Source organism: Aythya fuligula, chromosome 5 (assembly GCF_009819795.1).
Source record: "Aythya fuligula isolate bAytFul2 chromosome 5, bAytFul2.pri, whole genome shotgun sequence".
In the NCBI taxonomy this organism is placed as follows: Eukaryota; Metazoa; Chordata; class Aves; order Anseriformes; family Anatidae; genus Aythya; species Aythya fuligula.
This window is the reverse complement of record NC_045563.1, coordinates 25,839,686-25,865,642: the sequence shown is the minus strand read 5'-3', so window position 1 is coordinate 25,865,642 and position 25,957 is coordinate 25,839,686. Positions and strand designations below refer to the sequence as shown.

The 25,957-nt window shown below is 48.7% G+C and overlaps 1 protein-coding gene across 2 annotated transcripts; it reads left to right on the top strand.

Moving 5' to 3' along the window:
• The first annotated feature begins 1,476 nt into the window (after positions 1-1,476).
• Positions 1,477-25,381, top strand: NEK9 (NIMA related kinase 9). 2 transcript variants are annotated; one of them, XM_032188343.1, is made up of 23 exons: positions 1,477-1,709; positions 1,876-1,905; positions 2,471-2,648; positions 5,511-5,566; positions 6,426-6,496; positions 8,289-8,394; positions 10,800-10,931; positions 11,862-11,972; positions 12,551-12,615; positions 13,546-13,596; positions 14,704-14,896; positions 16,111-16,255; positions 16,835-17,035; positions 17,372-17,418; positions 18,276-18,431; positions 18,812-18,920; positions 19,508-19,669; positions 20,060-20,230; positions 20,464-20,523; positions 21,077-21,267; positions 21,492-21,656; positions 22,300-22,512; positions 22,898-25,381. In XM_032188343.1, exons 1-23 carry the CDS (start codon positions 1,521-1,523, stop codon positions 23,018-23,020), a joined length of 2,925 nt encoding a protein of 974 aa, XP_032044234.1. In that variant the 5' UTR covers positions 1,477-1,520; the 3' UTR covers positions 23,021-25,381. The 2 variants fall into 2 exon arrangements, with proteins under 2 accessions (XP_032044234.1, XP_032044235.1); XM_032188344.1 differs by lacking the exon at positions 1,876-1,905.
• The last annotated feature ends 576 nt before the right edge of the window (positions 25,382-25,957 follow it).

The window sequence follows — 25,957 nt, the reverse complement described above, 5'->3', positions numbered from 1 at the left end:
TGTGTGGGGGGGGCTGAACATGTTGTAGGCACTGCTGTGAGCATCGGTGTGGGGAAGGCTGGGGGTGATATTGCAGATAATGGACACGATAACTCTACTTTTCAAACGGGGAAAAAAATGAACATTGACTTTTTCAATTAGTCTTCTGGTTTTCTACAGCTGTTGCAGACTCCTTAATCCTATTTCCATGAGATTTTGGCATTGACTTTTTTTTTTTTTTGTCAATATCACAGTTTGCCTTTATGCTGGAGGGATCGAATCACAGAATTGTCTAGGTTGGAAGAGACCTCAAGATCATGGAGTCCAACCTCTGACCTAACACTAACAAGTCCTCCACTAAACCATATCACTAAGTTCAACATCTAAATGTCTTTTAAAGACCTCCATGGATGGTGACTCCACCACTTCCCTGGGCAGCCCATTTCAAATGCACTTCGCAGAACATACCTGAATTAGCAGAATGCTACTTAGCAGAACATACCTGAGCTTTTTTATGGGTTCCTGTACGTTTTTTGTTGTTGTTGTTGTTTTGTTTTGTTTTCCTGAAAACTAAACTAAACTAAAGTATCATTTTTGCTGCTTGGAAGAATAACATCTTTGTATGGAAACAGTTATGGTGCACAGCCAATAAACCTTACTGGACAAATTGTTCACTTTTAAACCAGGTGCTTATAATGGAAATACCCAACAGCTCTATAACATGCACTGTGTTGCGAGGAACCTCCCTCGTTTCTGACGGAGCACCACAGGCTCTTCTCGAGGTGGAGATAAAAGCTGGCCAGCTTTGTCGTGCTTGGTTTTAGGGATTTGTGCCTCAGCTCCTGAAGTCCCCAGTACCTGCAGGGTCAGGTAACCCAAGGGGACGTTCCCTGCCCTTAGACTGCTTTCTGCTCCGTGGCTGTGCCTGCTGAGCTTCAAAAACAAAATACTGACGTGATTATGAGGTACATTACCTATAAAAAACAAATAATTTTCTGAAATTAAGGTTGTTGATGGTTCCTCCTGACAGCAGTTAGCGGGGTCTAAAAGGTTATTTACGAAGTTTCCACTTTTTCCTCAAAATGCCACCAGTAACGAGCAAGGAGCACTTTGTCTGTTTGAGTTGGGTGCAGAGGGGCTGGGGAGGGGGCTGTGCGCGGGGCAGCGCTCCCGGCTTGTGTCAGCGCCCAGAGATCGCCTCAGCGCCCGCTGCGAGGGGTTCGGCGGGACGGGACAACGCCACAACGGCTCCCTCGGGCCGCTCCGGCCGCCCGTCGCCGTGACACCGGGCAGCTCCCGGGGCCCGTGGGTGCCCCTCGGTGCCGGTGGGTGCCCGGTGGGTGCCTCTTGGTGCCGGTGTGTGCGGGCTCGCTGCCGGCGGGGGCGGCGGCGGGGAGGTCAGGGCTGCGGGCGGAGCGGTTCCGGGTCGGCGGCGGGAGCCAAGATGGAGCCCGCGGGGCCGCGCTGAGGGAGGGAGGGAGGGAGCGAGCGGCGGGGCCGCGCTGAGGGGAGCCTGAGGCGAGCCGAGCCGAGCCGGCGCCATGTCGCTGGGCGAGTACGAGCGGCACTGCGACTCCATCAGCTCCGACTTCGGCAGCGAGTCCTCGGGCCGGGCCGGCTCCCGCGGCGGCGGCGGCGTGCCGGGCGAGCAGGAGGAGCTGCACTACATCCCCATCCGCATCCTGGGCCGCGGCGCCTTCGGCGAGGCCACCCTGTACCGCCGCACCGAGGTAGGCCGGCGGCGGGCCCCCTCCTTCCTCCTCCTCCTCCTCCTCCTCCTCCCCTGCCCCCGAGGAAGGCCCCGCGGGTGCGGCGCGGGGCTCCGGGCGCTCAGCCCGCAGGGTGCCGGCTGCCCAGACGCTAACGGCTTGCTCGTCTCTCTGCGTTTTCTTCCAGTCGCAGAGGACGTGGGGGCACCTCATCCAGGTAACTCTGCCGCGGGAGCACGGTTCCAGGGGGAGCAGGCGGAGCTGGCCCCAAAGCCGGGCCTGCCGTGGCTTGGCCGGGCTCCTGGGGTCTCCCTGGGGGAAGGCAGCCCCAGGGGGCCCCTAGGGATTGGCTCCAGGTGCACCTGGGTGGGCCCGGCAGGGGCAAGCCAAGCTTGGTCTCCTGCCCTGGGTACTTGTGTGGCTGGGGACCTCGTATAACATGCTGTAAATAGAGGGTCGGAAGGGTAGTATCTCCCTTTTATTGAACCAGAGTATGTCTGGTCTTCACTGAAACCAAACAAACCCTGTGGCCCTTCCCTGGAAGCATCGTTCCCTTTTTCAAAAGGAGTGCCAGCCAGCTAGAAAAACAGCTTCAAGCCACTACTCATAACACTAAGTAGGAAAACTCAGAGCTTATTGTTGTGAAGAATCTCTGTCCGAAACCTTTAAGAGGCAGGAAAGCCTGTTTGCCTTTCCTGAAATTTTAATTTCCTGCCGTAAAGGCACACGTTGTTCTCTTCGCAGTAGTGTGTTTTTAATTAAAAGATGTTTTTGTGTTTCAGGATGACTCACTTGTAGTGTGGAAGGAGGTGGACCTGACCCGTCTGTCAGAAAAGGAGCGTCGTGATGCTTTGAATGAAATCGTTATCCTTGCTCTGTTGCAGCACGAGAACATCATTGCGTACTACAATCACTTCATGGATAACACCACGTTGCTGATTGAGCTGGAGTACTGTAATGGTGAGATCCCCGCTCCCACTTACACACAGGAGGCTGCTACGTTGCTGAGTTACCCTCCTACAGAGCCTGCAGGGAGTATTGCTAGGGTATCCCTGGGGGAGTGGAGGAATGGAGGTGAATTCTGCTGCGTAGCTCCGGAAGAGATTGAGAATCCTTCTGGTTGATTTGTGTCTCAGGTGCACAAGAAAAGCCCAGTAGTTAGCGCAGGCAGTTCAGGCAGTAAATGTTTCCTTGTATGTTCTGCGTAGCTGGTGCAGTGAGGGCAGTGGGTTACTGCTGGCGTACGCTTCTAATGTGCTTTCCTTCCCTCTTGTAGGAGGGTGGTGGGAAAAGTCTGTGAGGGTATGTGGGCCCCTCTACAAGTACAGGGGCTGGTTTTCAGCAGTGTCGCTTAAACAGACCCCTTCATTTGGCAATTATAAATCAAAGCTTGAAAATCTGTTGGCACACCATGATCAGGACTTTTTCCTGTCTTGTGCTATCAGCTTCTGTGCTTACTATTAAAAAATGAAAATCCAGTCCTTGTGGTGTGTGGTGGAGAAAACCTCCAGGTTTCATCCAAAAGCAGATCAGATGGTGTCATTTGGAGTTCTCAGGGTAAGCTGAGGAGGTGGAAGGACTTGATCCAAGGGTCTGAGCTGCCCTTAGACAGCTGGAAGGAGAGGTAATGCTCAGCCGATACCCCAGAACAGGGAACCTACCCAGACCTGCAGCCTGCTTCCTACAGGGGTGCGTGGGGCAGCACACCTGGCCAGCTGTCCTGTGCGTGCTCGGGGGCTATGCTAACCCTCGGGCTGTCAGCAGAAGCTTTTTCTGATGGAAAAGAACACTGATGTGGTGGCATCGCCTTACACAGACAGCTTTCACTGGGGCTGGGGAGGGCGGCAGGCTTGTCAAACGCCCTGGTTGACACATTGCCCAGAGCTGGTTTTGCCTCTTGAGCTCGCTATGTTTTGCTATGCAAGGTGGACTCAAATGCAAGAGGAAGGACGCTTTAGCTCTTTGATTTAGGAGTACTCTGTGGGTTATTTCCCTGCCCCAAAATGACTGCACGCTTGGGACCATTATAAATTTGCCACAGGACATGGAGAGAGGCTGTGTGGTATACATTTCTATTTGTTACAATGTTCAAGCCCAAGATAATTTGTAATTTGTAAACTAAGGCTGGACTAGTTGCACTTCTCAGAATTCAAAAATACAGCAAGGACAAAAAGAGTAACTAAATATCCAGAGTTTTTACTGTTAGATTGGTACTTTTTTTTTTTTTTTTTTTTTTTTTTTTTCTGGAGATCCGGGAAAGCCTTTCAGATCTGGGTAGATATTAGCCCCATTTTACAGGTGAGGAAGCTGAGTTATTGACCTCTGCACAGTTCTATCCATATATAGTGGTACCGTAAGACTCGGATTGATCATGGAAATAACATAATTGAATACATCTGAACTAGATTTGGGAAGAAGTATTCCATAAAACATCTGTTGAAGAGAGAACAGGCTCAAAATTTCGATGTGATTAGATGAAACTAAAAAAGAAAGTAATTTGGTTTTCTTTCAGTATGTGTGCATAGAGGTATTGATTATCTGAGTCAAGAGCTAATTCGTCTCCTTGTGTAGGTTTTTGGTGATGTAGTACTTGGTGTGCCGCACTTTGGCTCAGAAAAGCAGAAAAAATATGGAATGAAATTAAGATGAGGAACAGAAGTTGCTAAAAAACTGTGTAGTCTGAATCACAAGGAAAGGTTCATGAGAAGAGGCAGAAGCGAATACTTTGGTTAAACTGTGAATGTGAAGAGTCATTCGTAGATCATTTACAAGCGTGAACATAAGGCTGGAAAAAAAAAGCATGTTGGAAGATTATAGCAAGGCAGAACGAGAAGGAATTATGCAAAGTGAATCTTAACCGGAATATCAGAAAAATCTGCTTTATGTGGAAGTGCTGAAAGTCCCTCAAGGAGGCAGAGGAGCCATTGCCACCCTTTCTGGACGTCTACAACTTGACAGACCCGTGGAAGATACAGAGCAGGAAGCTGCTTTGTATTGTACCCGTGGGAACGGGCAAGGGCCTGGTGTTCTGTTACGGTTAGGATGTAATGTACAGTAATGGGGAAATGGAATAGCAACAGGATATGACCAGAGATTTGGGATTTACTGGTAAGATGCTAATCTGGCAGAGAGTCTCACTGCCTACAGCACTCTGCATCATTTCTTGTAGCTCGCCTTGATTTTTCAGTCTTTTGTCTTGAAGCTGTGAGGTGCCTGAGGAAGCTGTTTGCTGCCTTCAGGTTTCTGTGGCTTGCGCTGCTGTTGTCAACATTTTGTGACTTCTTCGTCGATGTATTTGGCAGGGCAGATGGAGAGGCAGGTCAGAGCTGGGCAGTATGTGGGGAAAGGCAATAATTTGTGTTTTCAGAGTCTTGTGTGACTTTTAATTGTGTTGTTTTGATGCTTTGTTTTTAATACACTATCTTCTTTTTTTTCCTGCTGAGCAGGACAAAGTCTCACATGATTCTAGGTACAGGTTCTAGATGTCTGCATATCCCAAGAAGCGCTGACAAGTTGGAAAAAAAAAAAACATAGGGAATGCTAGCCTACCTTACCAATTCACTTTTCAGAGTATTGAATGGTGGTGTTAGAGAAAGAATCATCTCTGCTTAAGCTTAGGTATGCTGGTGAAGTTCTTAGGCAGAAGAAGAACTTAGTTTTGTGAGTGCCTGAGCAGTGTAAGTGCAGGGTAAGGAGGGAGAGCTGTAGTGATTCATCGGATCTCCTATGGGATTTGAGCATTTCCAGCAGTAGCTAGCGGAGTAACTGCTGCCAATAACCAAGATGATCTTTTCTGTCTTCCTTACTCACTCATGATTACAGGAGGGAACCTCTACGATAAGATCCTGCGGCAGAAGGACAAATTGTTTGAAGAAGAGGTAATTTGGACTGGTTTGAGGGAGCGGTGGGGATGTTCTGGGCATCTGGCTGGTTATATGAGTATGCTACTTCTTTTTCCTTTCTATATCACTCTTAGAAATTTTCTGTATAAATCTGGGGACTGACATCCTTCCTCTCTATTAAGTATTGCAAACGTTTATGGACTATCAGATTTTTTTTTTTTAATTTTCATCTTTGTCTGCCTCTAGGCAGTATAAATTTCCAAGGGAGGAAAAATGAAATGGAGAGCTCAACTTTGGTCACCTTGGCTAAAATTTCACTTCAAAATCTTTATTCATGGTTGGCAATGTTTCTCTCCTAACCATTTTCTATTTTTCAGAGTTGTTACTTTGAACTTGTCTCACTTCGTTTTTGTTTTATTTTGTTTTGTTCTGTTTGTTTCTTTTTTTCTAAACATATTTTCTGCTGTCTGCTTCCACCTCATGATGGATGTGGTTGATGATTACACTTATCTTATGTAAAGCATTTTAAGGCCTTCTGGCTCACAGTGAATACTGAATGGTCACAGTTCAAATTCCAGAGACTCCAACTCTAGATCTTTCCCATGTGATCATTAGCTGTCATTTCTAATTTTTTTTTTTTTTTCGTTGAACTCAATGATGTTTATCAGGACAGGCACTATGAAAGGCATTAGACCAAGCTACACTTTGGAATATCTTTTCAGAGATTTCCATAATAGGAAATTCTCAAGGGAATGACACATTTTCATATTCCTAAAAGAGAATCTAAGTGGTATGGTCAGGTCTTCTTGCTGTGCCTCTCTGTGTCAGAGATGTCAGAGGGTTTTTGTTTTGGTTTGTTTGGTTTTGAGCCTCCCTGTTATTCCTACCTTTGCAGATGGTGCTTTGGTATCTCTTTCAAATTGCCTCAGCTGTGAGCTGCATTCACCGAGCAGGAATTCTTCATAGGTAAGTGCGGTGTGGTGTAAGGCTGAGGTAATGGCCTCGTCCTGCCACTCCTGGACATAAGTTACTCTGTTGAGTAACCTTTGCTTCTGTGTTTAAAGCAAACAGTTTCCCTTTTCAGAGCATAGCTGGACTGTTTAGATGCTAAATATCACTTCTGTAAAGACTTTTTTATTGGGGTAGAAGCAGTATTGTAATAAACGTGGAAGAAGTCTTTTATTTGAAAATGGAATGCTTGTCTCTGCACTTTTGAGAATGAGGAGTTAATCCATATGGGAAAGGAATCGACTGGCCCTTTATTGCCACAGCACATGACTGATGTTTGCTGAAGTGGGTAGGAAGAACAGTTACTGCTGGCCAAGGGCACTTCCCACCTGCTCCACCAGGAATAGCTTCAGACTGCTGTGTACATCCTTCTGTAGTTCCTGGAGGCTGAGGAGGGTGAAGACTGCATTGATGCTTTGCTATAAGATACCCGGGTGAAGGTTTTCAATACAGCTTGTTAGCAGGTAGTGGTAATTCAGACACGGACTCTGAGGTTTTAGTGAGGAACTAGTTAGCTTTTTCTGTTTGGCAGGGGTAAATTTCATTGCTTGTGTGTGCTCCAGGAGTGCCCGGCTTGTGGGCAGAGTGAGGAGGCTGCGGGGGTGTGGGAGTACCGCACGCAGACAGCCCTTTCCAGCAAGGTTGGGTCGCGTGCTGCACAACTTCCTTCTGTGACCATGTGAGGACATGTCTTTGAGACAGCATCCTTGCTGCTGCCATTCTGAATCTCGTAATTAGCAAGTCTCGATAACGAGGAGTTGGTACCTTACACTCCACGAAGCAGTGCCTATGCTTTTGGCCTTCAGCAGATGTCGTGTCTGTCCTGCTTTGCTGTAATTTCCTGCTTATCACCTCTGGTGCCCATCTTCACAGCAGGGTTCGTGGTCTAGGAACATGCGTGGCCCCAGATCCTTCCATAACAATGAATTGAACGGATATTTAAATGTTTGCAGTGATTTCCTTCTGCTGCAGACATTGTCAGAGTGACCCAGGACTTTGCGATGCCCCAAGTGGATGAATGCAAAGTGCTGCTTTACTTGGTGGTGTCCTGCTCTGCACTGGGAAGTTGTTGATGGTACGTTAGGCAAAGGGGGTGTTAAGAAGCATCAGCCATGGGAAGCAAATCATGCTGTGGGGGCTTCCTCCCTGTGTTGATCTGTGAATCTACGTATAAGCTGTTCTGTCTGGGACAAAATGTTTTCAATGAGTTTTGGTGTTCCACATTTTTGTGGCCATCAGACTTGATCTTTGGGGCGTAGTACATCATGCTATAATTACAGAGTTGTTCCTCAGGTGTAAGGTAGAGGGATGTTATGCTTAAGATCTAGAGTGGCATCTGTTTCACACCTCGCGTGTGTATGTTTATATTTACATGCATACATATTTTTGAGTGAGCTCAGAGACACCTGGCTTGGGTCGTTTTATTAAAGCAGGGAAAATAAGAGTTGTTCAATGGCCTTCAACTGAGAAGAGGCTGAGAGGAGGAAAAGAACCATGTTTATGGCTTTTATATAGGTGTCTGGAAGCCTGAACTTTTTAGACTGTGTTTTGTTTTTGTGGGCATATGATAATATAGCTACATTTACTGCCCCAGTACCTGGGGTCAGATTGCCTTTGGTGAGCTGTTGGAGCTGTCTGCTGTTAGAGCAGAAGTTACCTCATGGGGACGGAGGGGGAGTGTGGGAGTATGTGGAAAGTTGAGAAATCTGGAAGTGTGTTTGAACATCTGCATTTTTCTGTCTCCTTTCAGAGATATAAAGACATTAAATATCTTTCTAACCAAGGCAAACCTGATTAAACTGGGAGACTATGGGTTGGCGAAGAAGCTGAACTCTGAGTACTCCATGGCTGAGACTGTGAGTATCTGATGTCTTTTGTGCAGAACCCAGTGGGTTTTGTTTTTTTCCCTTTCATCTCTGCATGCCTAGCAGAAGACCAGGAATGCTGAACTTTCTTGCTGCTTGTATGCTGTTTTTCCTTCCCCTCTCTACGTAACTTATCTCACTGACATGGGCAGATTTGCTGATGTGTTGCAGCCTGCAGTTATCCTTGCTCCCAGGTTATCTTTTGGAGGTCTCTCTCTCTGCAAAGGAACAGCAGGCTAAAGATAAGTGACACCGTGGGCATGGAGCTGTACCAGAGCCAGCACAGCTAGGTTAGAGAGCGCTGTTCTTTCCCTGGTACCTAGTACGGGAGTTCCAAAGGTGAATCTATGTAAGATGAAGGTGTTGGTATCGGAAGGCACACAGACAGCAGCATAGTCACGTCAATAAACTCCCTCAGTGCTCATTAAGCCCATCGTAGCAAGTTAAGTCAACCTGGTCATTCTGCTGTGCTAACGGGTATTTTTGCCTCAGTTAGGTCTGAGATTGCTCGGCTGTGTTTGTCTGAGATTGCACCGTGCCTCCTATCTCTTTGATATGTAGACTCTGAACTGAATTACGGAGAAGCAAGAGAGGCACGTGTGCTTCTTATGGTAAGAAGATAGTTAGTATAGGTTATTAGTAATGCTCTTGTTGGGGAGGAGGAGGGGGACAAAGCTTGCACAGGAGATTAATTCTAGCAGAAGGCTGTCAAGTTTGGCTTATTTCCAGACCCTTCCAGAAAGCAGTTTCACAGCCAGAGTTATGAAACAGGATAAGCAGTATTGCAGGCACCTGAAAGGCTCTGCTTAGATTTCTCAGCTCCATTAATTTCTGTGGTTGAGCACTGGGCTTGGAAAGGAAGGCATTGTCTGGAATTTCTATCTGCTAAAGGCTTTTATTACAGTTTAGGATGCAAGCCAGCTTGCATTTCCCTTTACCAGGCCTTATAATTGGACTTAACGCAAGTTATTGGTGTTCTGTTAGGATGTGCAGTTAAACACTTGCCAACTTCCTTCCAGAATATGAACGTTATTGTGCAGTTGGACAGTAAATGGAACTTGGGGCTACTGCATAAAGCACTTCCTAAGCTGGGCTATAGCAAAACCATTTGTGTTTCATCACATTTTTCACGGCTTTCTGGCTCTCAGAGGAACCGCCAGCTGTGTTATAAATTACCTGTTGTTTTTTTTTGCCTATGTTATATATGTTTATGTACACCTATGAGCTTTTTTCCCCCCTCCTTCTTCACTACTGAAAGATTTTGAAGTAAATACTTTCAACCCCCTTTCTTCCTGTATCTGTTGTTGGTGCTGTAGGCTAGCTCTGCACTTTGTGGTGTAATAGCCAATGTCAGTCAGGAAATTGTGTGTTGCAAAATGAGTGCAAACCAGTTGTTATTACTGTTTTTCATGATGAAGTTTGTAATTGTAACATTCAAATCATGATTTTGTAAAATATTTACACCTTTATGTTTTTGTGAAACACATACATGTTGCTTACTGACTGCTCATTTCTTTATCCCCCGTTTCTCCCAGTTACCAGGGAAGATACAGAAAAATGTCTTGCACGTTTTTTAAGCACAGGGCAGTGTAGGTGCAGTGTCCTAGTTCTCCCTAGGATATTCCAGCTAGCTGGGGTTCTAACCCTTCCTGTGGTTAGGACTCGTGCAGCTCTGTAGCTGTCATGCTGCGTCAAAGGAAATGGAAGGTAGGCGACAGATTCGGAATGTGCCTGTTAGGTTTCAGGTGTACTATTAGAGGCTAATGAAAGACACAGCCTTTGTAATCCTTGGAGCTTTGCTCAGAGAGTTGAAGAGGGCAGCTATAAATATTTCCTCCTCTCTTAAATTCTGTCTTTTTCACTTTATTTCACTGTCTGCTTGCTTGCTAGGAAATGAGCTCTGTTCACGGCAGCTTCATTTTTACACCTTTTGTCGTGCTCTTTCTGTGTCTCCTCATTGTGACTTTGAGCTCTGCCACTATTTCTGTTGTAGCTGGAAGGGCTTCTCTATTTAAGTGCTGGGGTTTTGGATTTGGGGCATTTTTGCCCCAATATGTTTTGCCTCGATATGTAAGAGAGGGACAAGTCCTTGCTGTGTTGTCGTGACTGCTGCTCTTCTGAGAAGTATGTGCCACATCAGAATCTGAGCAGTAGTGTCTAGGAGCTTCTAAGAAATGCAGGCCCAGGGTTGTGGATGAGAAGGGAAGAAACGTGGTTGTTGTTCCCATCCCTCCAGCACATGGTGGGGTGAGTCACCTGTGTCACTAGTGCTGCGTGTCGGGGCTGTGCTGAGCCCTGATGCTCGTGGGCCTATGTGAAGAGGATGGATGCAGAGCTTCAGAACTGAAAAATGCTGGATTGTTTATGATTTTCAGATTTATTTTTTTTTTTTCTAGCTGGTGGGAACTCCTTACTACATGTCCCCAGAACTCTGCCAGGGTGTGAAATACAACTTCAAATCAGATATCTGGGCTGTGGGCTGTGTCATCTTTGAGCTTCTTACTTTGAAGAGGACCTTTGATGCTACTGTAAGTCTGCAAACCAGGATGGACTGAATAACCTTGTTTTTATCACCCTGTGTTATACACTTGTTTTCTTTCGTTGTTCAAATCTGCTGATTAAGAAAACAGTGGTTTGGGATTGCCAACAACAGCCAGAGATTGTCTGCAAGATTTCTCCTACCCTGGACTACAGGTGCCTCTGTGGCATCTGCCAAACCCCTCCTTGTCTGCAGCTCTGGGTTTACCAGATGCAGATTGTAAACTGTGCTCATTTGCCTCCTGGTTGCGAGTGAAACATCCTTTTCTCCACAAGGGGGAAGTTTGTGATTGTGTAGGGCTGGTTGTTTGTTTTTTTTTTTTTTTTTCCCCAAGCATTACTAGCTATGAATTTTCTGTGCAACATTCTGTAGGGAAAACTTGCTGCCTTCGAGTTTCATAGGAATTTGTCCTGTTTCCCTTTCCCAAAGTTTGGGTGCAAGAGAAGAGTGGTCAGGCTGGCAGGGAAGCAGTAAAAGGGAGCATTGCTGGCTGGAATATGTGATTTGCCTGCTTGTGGCATCAGGTGGGAAAAGCTGCAGGCTGACACAGTGTAGGATTCTGTAACTCTTAGTCATGTGAAAGTACATCATTTCCTGACTTCCTCTCATCACAGCTACTGAGCGCACAGTGACTGTGCTGCTGTGTGGTGTTTTAATGGCAACATGCTCTGTAGGAGCTTGCGTGCAGAGGGGAATCTGTACTCCCTCCACTGGCAGGGGATTTGGTGAAAAAGTGCATGTTGCCACCAAGTCCTGGTTATCAGGGGTACCGTTCCTGCAGGAATTATTAGAATTCTGGAGAACCTCATAGGCAGGGAAGAAGAGGGATGTGTTCTGATCAGAGAACTGATGGTTTCTGTTTTTTTTTTTTTTTTGATTGTTTGTTTTTGTTTGTTTGTTTTTGTTGTTGTTTGCCTAGAATCCCCTGAACCTTTGCGTGAAGATTGTACAGGGGAATCGCGCCATGGAGGTTGATTCCACTGTCTATTCTCGGGAGCTAATCCAGATGGTGCATTCCTGCCTTGACCAGGTTGGTGAAATACTTCTTAATTTTCAGACCCCCCTGCCCAGCTTCCAGAGTTCAGGGTCGAAGGGGAATGATGTGCCTGTTTCAGCACGAGGGCTGTTGGTACAGGATAATTTCTTTGAGGCCTGAGGCTTCACTAAGGCTGGGCTTCCTCCGGCTGTCTAAGAGCATCATCTCAAGCTGCCTTTCAGCCCTGCAGGCTCTGGAGGGATGCTGGGTTTGCTCTGGTTACAATTACTGTACAGGCTGGCAGAAGCAATTATTTTCTCACGCAGTGTTGTGGAGATGAGAGCATCATCCCAGTACTGCCACTTAAGGTTCTGGCTTTCTGACCGTAACTCTGGGTTTCTGTAGAAAATTAATTTTTTGGAAGCAAACCTAGTATGGATACCTTCAGAGTGGGGAAGTCTGTACTGTACATCCCTGGCATTTATCCCTATTCATTCCGAATATCTGATTAATTCCTTTCCCTTCTGAGGGGAGTGAGGGTAGAAGGTCCCTGCAACCTCGGACCAAGGTTCAGTCATCACTGTAGGTGATGAGCATTCCCTAGAGAATGACTTGTTGCTCACCTCTTTCAGGATCCAGAGAAAAGACCTACTGCAGATGAACTGCTGGAACAGCCCATCCTCAGCAAACGGAGGAGGTAATGGGATGGATGGTGTTGCCTGAAACCTGGACAGGCCCGGTGGCAAAAAAGTAGCATTTACAATTTTGAAGCAAAGTCCACGAGTTAATTTGGCCTGATGCAAGGCAGTTGTTGAAGTACATTTCACCTTCTTTAGGAGAGAAGGGCAATTCTGTTGTCTTGTTTCCTGATCAATCCTTGTCTTGTTGGTACATGAGAGATCTCTGCACCTCTTGTCTCAGAAGCTGTTGTACTGGGAACCTTGAGCCATCCCATTCTGACAGTCCTTTCAGGAATGCTGGTTCTTGTTCTTCGAGTCTCTGAATGGAGCTTTAGACTTAGATCCTCACCTGGTCATTGAAAAAGGCCTTTCATAATATGTCTCATACAGTGTAGACACTTTCACTTTTTTCCTGTGCCTGCTTTTTCCTGAGGGAATTGCATTGAAAGTGGTCCACTGTAGCTTCGTTTGACAACCAGCCTGCCTGCACTGTCTTTTTATGAAAGGTGGAACAGAATTTTGGACTGTTTGAATCCCACTTTGGTTGCCTGGAGGGCAGTAGGCTTAATCCTTTATGCTGAAATTGCTACTTGGTGGTCACCAAAGCTTGAGTTTTGTCTTGCTGGAAGCACTATATAAACATAAATCCCAAATCCTGGTAATATGTAGCCTTTTAAGATAATTCTATTGCAATACAAGTATTGGTTGGCCAAGTCCTGGTAATTATCTAGTTTGTCCTCTGCACTCCTGGAAGTTTGTTAGCTTTATGGCACATTACTTCTGCCCTACTTTGTGTATTGCTAGGAGCTGGTAATAAGCTGCCACGTTTCCTCCAAGAGGGAGCAGCATTTTATAGGAAAGGAAAGCAGTCTGTGCATGCTGCTCATCAGTAAATTGCTTTGGGAGATGTGTTGCTGTTTCCTAAAATGTTTTTTGTCCTTTGGCAGGGAGATGGAAGAGAAAGTCACACTGCTTAATGGGCCAAATAAGCGACCGAGGTAATTATTTGGGCATATGTTTGAAAGGAAGTTGGGATAGAACAGCTCCCCGGAGAGGAACTTTGCTGAGTGTTAGTCTGTGACAACCTTAATGGGATGGTGTTGTTTACAAGATCCCTAAACGCTAGGAATTTGACAAATTTGTTACGTGGTTGTTGTCCCACATTTTACTTTGCCTTTTATGTCTTGCATCTGTGTATGGCTGGCCCCTTACCTCAGCAGGTCCTCACAGCTGTAATCTGTCTTGCTGCAGATGTAGACGTCACAGCGCACATATCTGAGGCTGTAACGTAAATCCCTGCTTTCAGGCAGATTTCCTTGAGCAGGAGAAATCGAGCTACCTATTTGTTGACTATGAAATAAACATGGATATCTTTCATAGAACTGGATGTGTGCAGAGGTTCTGTCCAGCCCCCAACAAGACTGTAAGCGGGGTTGCTCCATGAAGCAGATAGTTTCTGTGACATGTAAAGCTGCATACATGTGACCTACCTCTCTTGAATTATCAGATAGTGCTTCCAAATTTATCAGGAAAAAAAGGTCAAATTCTATCTGAGCACTTTAGGTGAGGTTGTTCCAGTTGGCAAGTTGCTCACAAGCTGTTTACTTTGATTACAACTTCCATTTTGCAATCTGTTTGTGAATTGATTCCTGTCTGCATTGAAGAGTTACATTTTTCCCTCAGATGGAATGCCTGTAATTTAAAGAGGAGATAGAGGGAAATTATCAGCTTTTGGATGTTGCTGGTTTTTGAGCAAAATTTCGTGACTATTTTTTTCAGAATTGAGAACAAGTCCATGGCCGCTCACTGAAAGCCCGGGTGTTTGCTTCTTTTTATGCCCTCAGTTGGATTGTAGGCTTCCTTTAATGCTCACCGGAGCCTATTTTCTCTTCTGCTCTGAGCCATATCTGATCCTGAGCCTGTCTATAACAGTTGAGGCCTCAAAGCTGTAACAGAGCGTTTTGTGGAAGTACAAACCATGAACAGTTGCGAAGGGCTGCAGCTTGGGCTTTTGGAAATTGGGAGAGAGCAGTAGGAAACTGTGTAATGACAGTGATCTCAAAATTACTAAAAGCGTGTGTTTTGTGGGGGGGGTCCTTGTGCAGGTCGAGCACCATGAACGAGGCTCCCATCGCAGTGGTGACTTCGCGCACTAGTGAGGTGTATGTTTGGGGGGGCGGGAAGTCCACCCCCCAGAAGCTGGATGCCATCAAAAGTGGCTGCAGCGCACGCCAGGTGTGTGCTGGTAACACTCATTTTGCTGTGGTGACGGTGGAGAAGGAGCTCTACACCTGGGTGGTAAGTGAGAGAAACTGCAGGAAGGGGGCAGTGGGTGGGGGGAGGGTCCTGATCCACTGCTCATCCGTCGTGAGCTTGTTAGGATCAGATGGATGAGCAGCACAGAAAGAGAGAAATGTGATTGCAGCGGGCACTGCTGGAGGCCATCTGGTCTCCCAAGACAAATGTGGTTTGGGGTGAAATTTTCCAACATGCCAGGAGGTGTGTTGGAGGTTGTTTGTGCACTTGGGGATTGTTGGTGGTGGGCCTGTACGCCCAAACAGAGTCAGACATCTCTTCTTCACCTTCCTGACTACTAGAAATGCAGTGGAGGATTTGTGATACTCTGTTGACTCGTATATTTTTGAGGAATGTTTTGGAAGACCAGGAGGGTTGGGATGGGTGCTTTCACTGTAGTACAGATGTCACCTGCGAAGCAGCTTGTGGATGAAACCAGAGCTGTCTCGTACTAAACATCTCTGCTTCTTATTATGAGTGGAAATTCTGCAGTAGCTTTAAGTGAACAAAGACGTGGTCGCATCTAATGCCTTTAAAACAACCAAATTCTTGGACTGAGATGGTCAGTGACATGGAGGTATTCTGCATCTCCAGGTTTACGCAGGCTTTTGCACTGATGATACAGAACATGTTAAGACAGACCAGAAAATTCTAGTACATGGATAGGAGAAGGAAGAGATCCAAACAAGAAGAGAACAATTTAATGTCACTTGCTGGATATTCCTACAAGAATGACCACTGAAAACTTTGAGCTGGTTATTAATATTTTAGTTTCAGCTTTAACACTACTCAAAGTTTTTTGATTTTTTTTTTCCTCTGCAGATTGGTAGATCTGGCCACTTTCAAGGCATTTGTTTAATGTTATAGGCTTCTCTGCAGCCATTAGAATTTAGATTAAAAAGCTGAAGGATGAATTGCAGTCCTGCAGCAGGGAGGTGGACTCTGTAGCCTGGCAGATGAGAATAGGATTCCTCACCTCTGCTTAAAGCTGCTGTCCTGACACCGCATCAGTCATTAGCGCACAACTGCCTAAAAACCTGTGCTGCTGTTTAAAATGTTGCCTGCTGTTGTTCCACATAGCTAGCAGTCTCTTCCATGGGGTAGTTAACACTTTATCTTGTTCTTTGCTGTCTTCTGTTGTTCCTTGGAGGCGTTGTAAGTATTAGCACCTTCTCTGGAGCTGTGGATGCTTACCTGTGGATGGTTTTGTCTTGCAGAATATGCAGGGGGGCACCAAGCTGCACGGGCAGCTGGGCCATGGAGACAGAGCATCCTACCGGCAGCCAAAGCATGTGGAGAAGCTTCAAGGAAAAGCCATCCGCCAGGTGTCCTGCGGAGATGATTTCACAGTGTGCATCACAGGTGAGAGCTGGGAGGGGGCCGCCATCCCCTCGCTTCGCTCTGCTGGGCCTTGTTGGCTTTCACAGTAAGATGAGGAGAAAAGGAGAAAGTTCCACGTGTCACCCTTCAGTTTTATAGAGCACAGATGCAATAGTGGAGATGGATGAATGTTCAGGGGAAAATGTTGACTCCCAAGAAGTCTGGGTGTGTTTTTTTTCCCCTATTTGGTGATGAAGATGGGTGTTGAGCACAGCTCCTCGTGGCCGTGCGGAGTCCTTGCTCTTAACGCTGTGTATGTTGGCTCCACACGTACACTGTATTAAAGGCAGACGAGCCCCAATCCAAGATAGTACACATGTTTGTGTGGGTGAGAAAGCCCCATAAAAGAAGAAAGAAGAGTTGTATCCAAGATACAACTAGCGCATGATCATCCATCTTACTGTCATCAAGAAAGGACTCCGTACCTTCCTGCTGACATTATTCTGCACGAAAAAGGAGGGTGATAACAGAAAATAGGTTGCTCTGACCATGTCCTAAGAGGTTAACGCACAGCCTAATACAAGCTCTGTGTGCTGACTGAGCTTCTGTTACCTCCTGCAGATGAGGGCCAGGTGTATGCCTTTGGCTCAGACTATTACGGTTGCATTGGCGTTGACAAGGCTCACGGCTCTGAAGTACTTGAGCCCCTGCAGCTGGACTTCTTCCTTACCAACCCCGTGGAGCAGGTCTCGTGTGGAGATAACCACGTGGCGGTGCTGACCAGGAACAGAGAGGTTTACACGTGGGGCTGCGGGGAGTACGGTAAGTTGTTTCCCTGGGGCCTAAAGGCGCTGCTCCAGGCAGCTTGGTGCAGGTGTGCCGTGCTGGGCCTGGTGAGGGCTGACTGATGTGCTGGGGGACAAAGAACGTTGTTTCTGTGGGACTTTCATTCCCAAATTAATGGGAATTCCTTGTGGGTCGGGCAGTCATTCTGTGAGCAGGGTTAGATTGCCGTCATGATTGGCAGACAGTGGTGTGTACAGGGGGCAGGTTCCTTGTTCTGTTGGGAGATTTAGAACCAGGGAGAGACCGTACCATTTCGTAGGGCTGGGTTACCTTCTGAGGCCGTTTCTAACTGGTCTGTTTTCACTGATGCAGGGCGCTTGGGCTTGGATTCAGAAGAAGATCACTACACGCCTCAGAAGGTAGAACTCCTAAGACTGCTCCTTCCCAAAATCTGCATGGACATAACTTCAGATTAGTTGCTGTTTGGAAATATTAGCTGCCTGAGGCTCAGGCGTTTTTGTTTTGTTTTGTTTGTTTGTTTTTGAGGTATCACAGAGTTTGCAAGGGTTTTATTTTCACTTCATTTATCCCCAGAGATAATGGCAAAGGGATGTGCTACTTCCAAACTAGCCAGTATGATGACTTAGGGCTCATCTCCAAGCTGAAACTGGAAATGCTGAACTTAGTATTTTAGAAATCATAGTAGGAAATACTAAATTGTGTGCTGCAGGTCTGTACAGGAAACTCACAGCACTGCAGACAACTGTGAGTCTTTGAATTTCACACAATATGAGTTCAATAAGATGAGTTCAAAGTAAAAACCCTCTTGAAACACAGTGCAAGAGATAATCGAGGTAAGCTAACCCTCTGAGGGTCAGAAAGCAGGAAAGGTGTGCCTGGTAGCCAAATATCTGCAGCCATGCAGTGTCGTACCCACACAGCACAGCCCCAGCCCTCCTTGCCTCCTGGGTCTGGTGCTCATAGGCCCCTGCTGGCTGGGATGCCTGTCCAGCACACTGCTGGTTCCTCTGCTGGCTCGGAGGTGTCTTGCACACAAGGTCAAGAATGCCTTGAATTTCTGCACTGCTACCAGCACTTCAGTATCCTAGATACTTTAAGATGCTTTTAGGCTTCCTCAAACCAACAGAATTAGGAGCTGTTAGTGCTCAGGCCAGCGGAACTGCAGCTTTCCAACCCAGTATGCTTTTTGTATGCTGGCTTCTGTGTGGTAGGTATTGGCATTTTGTTTTTCTCAGGATGTGTTTCTTCCGCACAGGTGGATGTTCCAAAGACTTTGACCATTGTGTCCGTTCACTGTGGCTGCGATGGGACCTTCCTGCTCACCCAGACAGGCAAAGTGTTGGCGTGCGGACTCAACGAGTTCAACAAGCTGGGCCTGAATCAGTGCACGTCGGGGATAATTAACCATGATGTAAGTGCATTTGGGACCCCGACTTCAGCTTCCAGCAGTCAGTAGCGTACAGGGAAATGAAGGTCTTGTGACAGTTCATTAGATTAGTGCCAATTTGTTAGTTCCAGTAAAAGACAATGAGTGCTGGTACTGGGGGGAGAGGCAAATTGTTCCTCAGCTTCCTGGCTGCCCTGTGGGCTTGTGTCAGATCCGAGGTAGTGAAACAGGTAGTGAGCTGCTCCAGGGGAACTTCGGACAGATTCCACGTCACTCGTGAGGTTTTCCATACCTGTGTTGGGACTTAATGTGGTTAATGTGGTCTGCCAAGACCTGCTTGAGTAGGTCTTAGCAGATGAATGCGTGGTCCTTCACCCTGTGCTCCCCCTTCTGTCCGTTCTCAGACGTACTGTGAGGTGCCCTATGCTACTTCGCTTACCCTGGCCAAGCAGCTCTCCTTCTACAAGATCCGAACCATTTCTCCAGGCAAGACGCACACAGCATCCATTGATGGTGAGCCACATGCACTAAGGAATGAATACTGGTTGCCTGATTCCTTTACATCACCTTTCCCCTTGCAGCCTGGCTTCTCTTGGTGAAGCAGCGCTATCAATGCTGTGATTTTCAGCCCCTTGACACTGAAGGTTATGCTCTTGGTAGCTGGGCTCATGCCTGCTCTAGGAACTGAGAATATCTGTTCCTCAGCTGAAGCAGAAGCATCAGCTGCTGGATTAACCTTCCATTTATTTTGTTTTTCTTTTAAGAAAAAAAAATATGGGGAGAGTTATGGGATATCCATTATCCTCTGGGATAGTGGAGGAATCGTTTGATTGGTGTCACTTGGGCAAAGCCTACCTCAGTCAGAGGTTTGCGAGGAGTCCCAGTCCTCAGCATCAGAACAGGGGAGCAAAGGGAGAAGGAACTGGGGCGGTGTTCCCAGGCTGAAGCCGTCCCTCTCGGCTGGCACTGTTCCCTCCCGGCCTGGCTGGCTTCTCAGCAGAGACCTTCGTGGTCGTGGGCTGTTGCTGCTAGTTCTCTGCGTGCATGGCTGCTTCCACGTCGGGCCCTCGCTGTGACTGTCTCCTCGTTCCTCCTCTCAGAGCGAGGCCGCCTGCTGACCTTCGGCTCCAACAAGTGCGGACAGCTTGGTGTTGGGGACTATAAGAAGCACCTGGGAATTAACCTGCTGGCGGGCCCCCTGGGGGGCAAGCAGGTGATCAGGGTTTCATGCGGCGATGAATTCACCATAGCTGCTACCGACGGTGAGTGGGTCTTTACCAGGTTGCGGTGGGGTCTTTGGGACTGGATCTGCAGGGTGGTTAATGGGCTCCCACTGTGCATTTTCTGGACTACCTCCACAGCACTGCTCTGAAATAAAAAAAAAGAAATCTTCCTAGACTGGGACTGTCTGTACCCCGGCTCTGCGTTGTCCTGGTGCAGCAGCAAGCATTTCCTATCCCTTGGGCTGCAGAGTGCTGGCTTGGAGGCTGCCTCTTAGATTTGTTACCGGTTTGTCCTCCCATCGGCAAAACGGAGCTGGTAGATCAAGTGCTTCGGGGCAGCAGTTACAGCAGAGGGGCAGCGATCCCTGTAACGATTACAGGCTGACAGGGAGCAAGCGAATCGAGTCTCCTGAATTTCTCTCTCCTCAGACAACCATATCTTCGCCTGGGGTAACGGCGGGAATGGGCGTCTGGCGATGACACCGACGGAGAGAGCGCATGGCTCGGATATCTGCACCTCGTGGCCTCGGCCAATATTTGGATCTTTGCATCACGTTCCAGACCTGTCGTGCCGCGGCTGGCATACCATCATCGTGGTTGGTAAGTGCAGGTTTGGGATGAAATTTGGCATGTCTTGGTTATGATGACGTGTTGCTTGCCCGGGGCTAGACTCTAAAACCTGCCTGGGGACAGGCCAGGTGGCTTGGGGGAAATGTGCCAAGCTGCTCGGAGCTCTAGGTCTTATGACACCGCCTTTGTTGTGTGCTGTCTGCAGCAGTTCCTTTGCTTTCTTTATGGCTCTCTAACTGAAATGCTGTTTGTTCTCCCTGCAGAAAAGGTGCTGAACTCTAAAACCATCCGCTCCAACAGCAGCGGCCTGTCCATCGGTACTGGTGAGTAACCTGCCCTGGGGAGCTGCGTTTTAAGGTAGTTTGGTGGTGAGCTTGGTTCTGCTGCTCTGCCTTTGAAAGGCCTCACAGAAGAGCTCAGAGAAATGTAATTGCTGCTCTGCGTTGGAGGGGAAGGCCCAAGGCTGGGGGGAAGGAGAGAAGTGAAGCAGAGGAGGAAGTACATGGATGCAGCAAGGCCTTTGGAGCTGAGAATCTTTGATTTGACAAGGAAAAGCTGAGAGCAAATTGCTGAGGGGAGCTGATAAGAGAAGGGGGTTCTGTGCCAGCTGCTGCGGAGATGCAGTCCTGTGTCTTGGACCTGTGGGAGGGCTGGGGCCAAGATGCTGCTGCAAAAGACTGCTGTGCACAAGCCTTCCTGGGGCGGCCTGCAGGGAGTGTTAGGAGATAAGCAGCTGCTGAGGGAGATGCCACCAGCACGTGCTCCCACTATGGCTTTACAGCCCTCATTTCTGCATCTTCTCTGCTCCAGATTGGGTTTGGCACCGGAGGAATAGCAGGGGTGGGCAAGTGTAAAGTTGTCACTGTTGTTTGCTAGTGACTCAGAGCTGCACAACTGGAGGAGGAGAGGAAGAGGAAAACGAACGTGAAGCTGAGACCCCTGATCCCAGCGGAGGCTTTCGGGGAACCATGGAAGCAGACCGGGGCATGGGGGGCTGGATCAGCACCACAGAAGCCAAGGGAGGCAACAGTGGCGACAGCAGCTCCTGCCCTGGCTGGCTGCGGAAGGTAATGTGGTATCTCAGGAATGCCCTGAAGTGGGGTTTGAGGCTGGAGAAGAGCAAGTGCCGTGCCTGTAGGACATGCGCAGAAACATTCTCAGGCCTGTGCTGTGTGGGGAGCTTTTTAGGCCTAGCTCCTTTTTTTACCACAAGAGGGTACTGGTGCACTGCTTGATTAGGCCAGTAACGAGAAGGGGAACGTACCTAACAGTCCTGCTTTGGTGTGTCCAGGAGCTGGAGAATGCGGAGTTCATCCCGATGCCTGACAGCCCTTTTCCTATGAGCATGGCATCTTCAGAGCCTGAGAAGGAGACTCTCCCTTACCAGGAACTTCAAGGACTCAAAGTGGCCCCTGAGGAACCTGCTGGGTTCAACAAGCCAAAAACAGAGCACTGGGTAATGTTGTTCAGGTCTTTCGCAGTGAATGCTTAGCCATAAGCTGCTGGGACCATAAATGGGGATGTTTGAATTATGGGGAGAGCCGGGAAGGGTTCTTGGCTTGGCCCAATTCATCTGGGTGAGGAAAAGAAGGTTGTTGATAAACAGAGACAATGCTGCAAAGATTCATTCATGGGAATCTAGGACATGAAGCTGGGGCTTGGTTAAATTGCAAATAACGGGATCAGTCTTCTGGAAAAATGCAGTTCATGTGATTGAAGAAAGAGAAGAGCAGAAATTGCTGTGAGATAGAAGAGGGACTGACACAGGAAATTGCAGTGAGACCTGTGAGAATACCTTATTGCAGGGGTTTTCTGTCCCAAGAGGAGGTGCAGATGCCAGGGTTAGGGAGAGAGGGGTGGACCTGATGGATTTTGGTGAGGACAGGACCAGCTTTCCCAGACAGATGAAGAAGGATGTCACTTTGTACTGCAGACATAGTGACTGGTAGCTTGCTGACCTGGCTGCTAGAAGTTTGGGAAGTCATAAACTGAGTTGGGGTAACACTTCCTCTGCATGGTTTCTTCTCGTGGCTTACAGAAGTGGCCTAAAGGTTCCCTCCCTCCCAAACCCAGCCTGACTTCCCTTCTTGTCTCTGCAGCCTCCTTGCCTGAGCCCCGCCGTGCCGTGCAGTGAAGGAAAGGCTGTGCCCCCCGCCGCGGGCTGCATGTGCAGCGCTCTGCAAGCAGAGGTGGCGCATCTCCGGGGCCTGGTCTTACAGTGCCTGGATGACCAGAAGAAGCTGCAGCAGGAAACCCTTCGTCTGAGTGCCCAGCTCCAGAGGTTCTGCAGGGGGACGGAGGGAATGCAGCAGGTGAGGACCCACCTGGGTGCACATCCAGGCTCAGCACTTGATACCCCGATCCTGGGTCCTGTGTAGACTGTGGAGAAGGAAGCAGCTCTGAACAGATCCCGCTCTTAAGAGTAGAGAGAAGTGTGCCTGATTCTTGGCTGAGCTGCTGATTCAGCTCTGGTAGTAACGACAGGAACGAAGCCAAGAGGCTGGTTTCTGGTGAGGACATCCCAGTCCTTGAGGAACTTGGGATTCCCCTTTAGTTCTGCTGGTGAGGAGGGACAGGGAGTCAAATGTTGTGGAGAGTCACAAACGGCTGTGGAGAGCAGCAGTCGTGCCTTGTGCAGCTCCTAGCTTCTTTGCAGCCAGTCCCAGAGCTGCAGAGAGTTGCTGTGTGTTTTGGCAGGTGGAGGTTCATTCCAAAGGAACCCAGACAGCCAAAGAGGAGCCGGAAGTGGATCCGAAACCTGACCTGGATTCAGATTCCTGGTGTCTCCTGGGAACGGACTCGTGCCGCTCCAGCCTCTAGTCTCCTGAGCCCACTGGGATCCATCTAACTTCACAGCACACTAACCGAATGCAGAGAGCGGCTTTCCTGGCTTCAGGTCACTCGCAGACAAGGAGCGAGGCCGGAGGCTCCAGAGCAGCACCCACGGACGTTTGATATGAACTAGGAGTGAGTTTGAGAGGGGAAGGGCCCCTGAGCTCTAGGCCAGCTCGGTGATTGAAGCGGCAGCAGCTCCTCTTGTACCTTACCTGTTAACTCTGCACGTGAGGCAGAACGGCCCCGTTACGGCTCCGGTAGCAGCTTGTGGCCCTTTTCATTGTTTCACCGCTTCCTGGGAGCTGCCTTTGGGACCCCAGTGCTCATCACTGCACCTCTAGGTGAGAGGAGGAGGCGCGTTTCGGACTGACGCTGGCTGAACCCTAACGCTCGCCACCTTTAGGGAGCGAGGGGCTAGGATCCTCTCCCTGCCAGGCAGTAGGGCGAGGCGGCTCCCCTCTGCTCCGGCACAGAGGGAGCAGAGAACATCTCCTTGTGGAGGCGGTGGGGATCTTGCTGCGAGGGAGATAACGGCAGACAGCGTGTCCCGGGCGTCGAGGCGCAGCTTCTGGCCACGCGGCTGCGTCCGGCGGCCTGCACAGACGGAGTTTAAGGGCCTTATTCTGGGTGCCTAGAGCTTTCCAACTTCCAGGCAGCGATGAGCGAGTTGGGTGCAATTTCCCAGAGCTGCAGCAGGGACTGAGGAGACGGGATCGCTGGTGCTCGGCTCCAGACCACCTGCTTCCCGACCAGATGACGAGCGTCTGGTCCTCAGACTAAGCGACACGTTTCTTGCTCCAGCTGTCAGCTTGGTTTGGGTGCCAGAGCTGCTGGGTTCTTGGCGTAAGCCTGTAGCTGCTCCCTGCTTGGCTTCTGTTCCACTCAGCCCCCGATGTGGGTGTGGGAAGAATCGGTATTTTTCCGCTCGATGTTTTGATGAAGCTGGAATGCGTTTTCCTACCCAGAATAGGTCATTAATGCCGTGGTCACAGGATGCAGCCTTCCTCCATGACCATGAATGATCATGTCCCTGTCTGGAATTCACCTTCTTTCTAGAAGCGAGAGGCTTTCCCAAGGCAATTGGCGATGGGAAGAGGCACGGTCTGATGCTCAGGATTTCCTCATTTCCCATTAGAGAATGAAGTAAATTTTTATTTCCCATAATTTTTTTAGCAAGCTGATTTTGAGCTAAGCTCTTGGGATCGGTAGGTTTCCTGGGAGCAGCTAGCCTCCCCCCGCCTTATGCGAAGCCTCTAAGGAATCCTGAGTCCCTCTCACCTTTGCAGTGAGAGCGGGGTTATGATTTCGTTAGATTTACACCGTCCCCATCGATGGCACGTCGCTAGAATTGCCTTAGGTCAGTTGGAGCTGGTTATCCCGTCACCTCTCCTAGACGGCCTCCTTCGAGAGACTGTCCTCTGGGAGCCAGCGTGCCCCCTCTCTCTCTAGAGGTGGATGCCGAAGCGTTCTGCTTGTAACCTACGCTCTTTAAATACTTCCCCGGTGCCTCTTGCTAGAATCTTGGAGCTCAACCAAGCGCGTTCTCTACGGTGCAGCGTCCGGGGCACGGGCAGTAGTGGTGTGCCCCTGCAGCGGGGTGGCAGCGGCAGGAAAGCCCTGCTGGGAGGTGGCGAGGTGCCTGCCGTGGCCGCGGTGCTCGGTTGCCCTCGGGACCCTGCCCTCTTCCCTCCTCGCGTGCGCCGGAGCCGGTTCTCAGGTGAGGGGCCCAGCTTGAGGGCGGCTGTCGCGTGTGGAAGCGCCGGGGTTGGGCACGCTGCGGCCGTGCCTTGGAGGGAGCCGAGAGCCGAGGCTGAGCCGTGTCCAGCAAGCAGATGGGAGTCGCTCTCCTGCCGTGCACTGCTATCCTCATTTCTCAATGCTCTGCAGGTGGGAAGCTAGGTGCACAGACTGGATTCCCCTTGGATCTGGTGGAGGAGCAGGGCCCCCGACAGAGGCTGCCCTGGCCTCCGCAATCTCATATGTGCCTTAGAGGGTTCACGCTATCCAGGTCGTGCCTGTTACAGACCACAGATTTCACACCAGCCAGCTACGCAACCAAAAAAAAAAGCAGTTTAAAGCCAGCACCTTTGTCTTGGGCTGAAAACGGAAGGGCAAGTGGGCAGAAGTGCCTTTGAGCAGTTTCCAACCCCTTTGACTTCTCCCCTTCTTGCAGTGCTAGCTCCGTACGTGTCGGTCTCCTGCTAGTATTGCTGCCAAGTTGTTATAGTGGAACACAACTTATGCCTGCTCTGACACTCTGGCTGAAAACTAGTTTGTCGTTGTCTTTTTTTGAAAGGTTAAAGGGTGGAGTGGTTTGGAGTTTCTGTTTAAATAAATGTTTAAACTCATTCTCCCATCTTCTGACTTTTTTTTCAGAGGGGGAAGGGGAAATGTTCCTATATGATCAGATGGATTCAAGGCATTGTCTGTTTTTTGTTTTTGTTTTTCTTAGAGTGCTAAGGGGCTTGCAGGTTCTTTGCTATGGGAAAAAATGTCGGGTTCTGTGTCCCTTCGAAACAAAACAACAACAAAACCGGCTCTTTTCTTTGACTGCTGCATCTCCTCCTAGTGACGTCAGGGGGCCTTTGTGTGTGGTTTCTCAGCAGTCTCCGTGCCAAGTGGGAAATGAGTAACAGGAAGAGAGGCTGACAGGGAAGAAGCACCTGTTTCTCTTGAACAGCTTCTCCTGAGCATTACGGTCTGTGAAGGTGAGAGCCTGCCTGGCACCTGCTCAGCGAACTGCACGCTGTGATTAATGGCTGGCTCTAACTTTTTAGCAGGGTTTTTAGTGAATTGCAAAACGCCGTGAGAGGATTTTTAGTCAAATAAGAGGCAGAGCTGCTTTGGAGACTTGGGCACTGGAGAGAATCAGAAAGTGAAAATGTAGCACGTCTCGGAGAGGGATTGTACAGCAGCAGAAGA